Source organism: Lathyrus oleraceus, chromosome 6, assembly GCF_024323335.1.
Source record: "Lathyrus oleraceus cultivar Zhongwan6 chromosome 6, CAAS_Psat_ZW6_1.0, whole genome shotgun sequence".
In the NCBI taxonomy this organism is placed as follows: domain Eukaryota; kingdom Viridiplantae; phylum Streptophyta; class Magnoliopsida; order Fabales; family Fabaceae; genus Lathyrus; species Lathyrus oleraceus.
Window position 1 is genome coordinate 394961313 of NC_066584.1, and position 4439 is coordinate 394965751.

General features: G+C 27.6%; 1 protein-coding gene across 1 annotated transcript; it reads left to right on the forward strand.

Moving 5' to 3' along the window:
- The first annotated feature begins 574 nt into the window (after positions 1-574).
- LOC127097642 (transcription factor bHLH133) lies at positions 575-3763 on the forward strand. Its single transcript, XM_051036138.1, has 7 exons — positions 575-1030; positions 1580-2336; positions 2517-2645; positions 2752-2823; positions 2977-3042; positions 3267-3305; positions 3419-3763. The coding sequence occupies exons 1-7, from the start codon at positions 687-689 to the stop codon at positions 3584-3586; spliced, it is 1575 nt and encodes a 524-aa protein (XP_050892095.1). The 5' UTR covers positions 575-686; the 3' UTR covers positions 3587-3763.
- The last annotated feature ends 676 nt before the right edge of the window (positions 3764-4439 follow it).

Below are 4439 nucleotides of genomic sequence, written 5' to 3' on the forward strand. Positions count from 1 at the left end.
ATATATATATATTATATATATATAATATATATATATATATATATATATATAATATATATATATATATATATATATAATATATATATAATATATATATATATATATATATATATATATTATATATAATATATATATATATATATATATAAATACTTGAGAAGAAGGTGCAACTAATGTTTGAATCTTACATAAGATCAATGCTCGAAAGTTTCTCATACATATGACTTCATTGGATAAGGGAACTTATGAGAAACCAAAATTTGTGGAAATAGAGTTATTATCTCTAAATCAAAGGTTTTAGTAATTCACGGTCTACTTTTTAATAATTCAAGTACTCTAAACTAAAAGTAATTGAAGAAACACTCTTAGGAAGTAAACATAGTACACTTTTATTTGTCAAAAAAGTAGTGAAAAGTTAACATGATTGATTATTATTAAATAAAACTAGCTAGTAGCCCTAAACACCATGCTGATCACCAACATTAGCAAACTTAAGGCAAACCCCTACTGGCCCATCAGCTATATAATAATTACCCACGAACGTTAGTGGAAAAACTCAGGTTGCATATTTTATTGTCTCCTCTATAATTGATATAACCTACAAACTCTTATACGTCACATAAATTTGAGCAATCTCCTCCATAAATTCCCACCCTAAACCTACCTAGATCCATTCCACCAATTACATGAAATCCATAAACATGAGTGAAGAATGTGTTGGCAACACTATTGCTACTACCTCTACTACACCATTAAACTGGTGGTATCTTCAAGCAACAAACTCTCTTTCTTCTAATTGGAATGATGTTAATAAACTTGCATGGAGCAATCAAATGAATAATCCAAATTCTTCCTCTTCTTGTGATGATCAAGATATATCCGTTTCTTCGAATTCTTTCACTAATGCTTCAAACCATTCCTCTCTCACCGTTGATTCCTCTCGAAGAATACTCGAGTCACATGCACCTTCTTCTAATGACTTCATGGCTGAACATGCTTCAGATAACCAACTTTGGAGTCATGTTCTATCGTAAGTTTGTATATGTTTGTAGATTTTATCAAAAAAAACGAGAATAATTAGTTAATATAAATACGAATAATTAGATTATTTATTAGACTTATATGTATATTTTGTTAGCAAATAAATGCATATTTGATGTTTTTATTGCTATTTCATTGACATAGGTAAGAAGATAATAAGAGACTAATCTTTTAGGTTAGAAATTGGTAATTTTTACAGCATGGTTTACTCTAGGGTGATAAGAAGAAATATAAAATTAGGGTTTTTATTTCGAGTATGGTTTGCGCAACAAAATAATCTTTAAAGGTGCGCTCGTGAATCATATATATTTTTTATTACTAAGTCGGGAGGAATTTATATTGATATAATTTTATTAATGTATGAATTGGATTGAATTGGATTAACCGGTAACATTAATTTATGACTTATTTGGATGAAATATCTCTTCTATAATTTCCATGTATATTAATCAATCAAAACCCTTGTTACATGATTTGATAATATTTCATTTTGTTGATTAATTACAACTAACTTTTTCATATGAAATAATTTATGTAGAGGTGTTGGATCAAATGGAGAGTTACAAAACAACCAAGAAATTGGAGAAAATTTCTTGGATGGACTTTCATCAAAAACCATGTTTGATGAGCCAGCTTGTGACTATTTGAAGAAACTTGATACAACAAATTGGGAATATAGTGGTTCAGCTTCATTCAATACAAGTTTTGAAAAGCACTTAAATGGGTACAGTGAAGCTCTTATTGAGAATAATGAAAGGTTGACAAAATTATCCAATCTTGTTAGCACTTGGTCTATTGCCCCACCTGACCCTGAAGTTAGTAGCCACTTTGATCCACAAACAAACAACATATCAAATAATTTGAATTCCAATTCCTCCAATATTGATAATCATCACTTTGAATCTGACCCTAATTGTCATCTCAAACAATTACCTTTTGGAGATTCTATTGGAGGAGTAGGTAATAAAATGTTCTCTAATGTCCATGATATTCAAGACATGAATAAGGTTAAACAAGAATATCATCATCCTCATCATCATCATGGAAATCATGAAGTGTTTGGAAAATCATTTATGAATCCAAATGGATATCTTGATGGATTTAATAATAGTCTTAATTCAGTTGGAGAAAATGGAAAATTTTATCAAGGGTTGCCAAATATTTCACCATGCACCAAAAGTTTCTCAGATGTTATATCCTTTAATAGTAGGTTTGGAATCCATACACAAAGGCCTAGCATGAAATACTCAAACTTATCTGATTCAAGAAAGCAAGGACTTCACACACCTTCACATGTAAGTTTTTTTTTTATAAATAAATTTTCACAATTAATTTATTAGTTAGACTCGATCCCGAGCTTCTTTTTTAATACTCTATCGAGCCAAACCATATTGTCAATAAAAAAATATATAGCATTAAAGAATCACACATCAGATGAGATGAGATATGATCTGAAAATATATTTATATATACAGACGAGGACTAGTAGTGGAAGAGACGGGACAACGCGTGAAGTAAAGAAGAAAAGATCCGAAGAATCATTAGAAGCAAACTTGAAGAAGCCAAAACAAGATACATCAACAACTAATTCATCTTCTTCAAAGGTACATAGATAGATATATTATGAAACAAAATACCAACATTAAGAACCACTTTAATTATTTTTTTGTATTAATGTACATTAAGAAAGTTCTATTGATTGTTGAAAAGGTGCAAGCACCTAAAGTCAAGCTAGGAGAAAAGATCACAGCTCTTCAACAAATTGTATCTCCTTTTGGAAAGGTTACTTACTTACTACAGATTGCACTAATCCCCACACCCCTTTCCCTTTTTCATTCCTCACTTTTCATATACAAATAATAATTCACAGTGCTCTTACTTTTTCTCACTACCTACTTCATAATAATCAATTTATTTATTTTCTTTGAATTTCAGACAGATACAGCTTCAGTGCTGTTTGAAGCAATAGGGTACATAAAGTATCTTGAAGAACAAGTCCAGGTGGGTATCATTATAGAAAAAGTTTCCATTCATTATGCATTATATGTACCTATAAATATAATATATAATTATTGTTACTTTTCTCCTCCTTTTCATTTTTAATGCCAAGAAAACCTAAATTCTAGGATTAGAACTTTTTGAAAATGAATAAAATAACAACAATGTGGTGTTAAGCAATTACACATTTTCCATGAATATATCATGAGCTTTTAAATATTTTGCAGCTACTGAGTAACCCTTACTTGAAGGCAAATTCACACAAGGTAATTAATATATTATTTAAGTACTTTAAAAAAATATATACTAGTATTTCCAGCTAATTTTCACTTTTAGAGAAGATTAACATTAACATATTGACATGTAAATGTTAATGTAGGATCCAAGGGGAATGTACTTTGACAGAAAGGATAAGGAAGATGCGAAAATGGATCTTCGAAGTCGAGGTCTTTGTTTAGTTCCAACTTCATGTACACCTGTAGTTTATAGAGAGAACACTGGACCAGATTACTGGACACCAGCATATAGAGGATGTTTGTATAGGTAAAAAAAATGCATGTCTTATGCTAAAATTAGTATGTGACTGTATGTATTTTAATTTGCTAGAATCTTGGAAAAGTGTATGTATGATATAGTGAATAAAACATCATATATATCATCCTTAATTAATGTAACTATATATATTGTTTTGATGTAATGTCTAGTTACATGAGTAAACATATATTTGTTCACCTTGAAAATGTTACCGTCTATTTGTTTCGGTTTTAAAAAAATGAATTTTTTCTTTTTATTTTTAAAATTAAATTTTATAAAATTGTTTTTTAAAATATTATAAATTGTTTTATATTCGTTTTTTTTTTAAATTGAAAGATTAATTTTGATATCTTATAATATAAACATACATTATTGAAGATCAAAACATAATCAAAATCGTAATTTTTTAAAAAGGTTTTATCTTAAAAATGATTTTTATGAAAAACTATTTGAAATAGTTTTAAAATTAAGTGATTTGTTGAAATTTTGATATTCAAATTTATTTTCTATAAAGTGATAAAATATCTAAAATAATATTTTAAACGTAACTATTCAAACCAAATTTTTATTTGAAGTTTTTATAAAAAAATTATTTATAAATTTTTTTTACACAAAATTATATTATACTATAAAAATCATTAAAAGAAAAAAAAACAAACTGACTATTCGTTGTATAATTCAAACTATACAATTAGTTTTATGTTAGTAGGTATGTTTGTTACAAGTTAGTTGATAAGTTAGAGGTTTGTTAAGATTAACTAACTTTAGTTAATGGTTTACTTGCATTGCATTACAAGTAAATCAGTTAGAGTGTTAAAACTTTATAAATGCATAGTTTATGTTTGTAATTATTTATTCATTCTTCT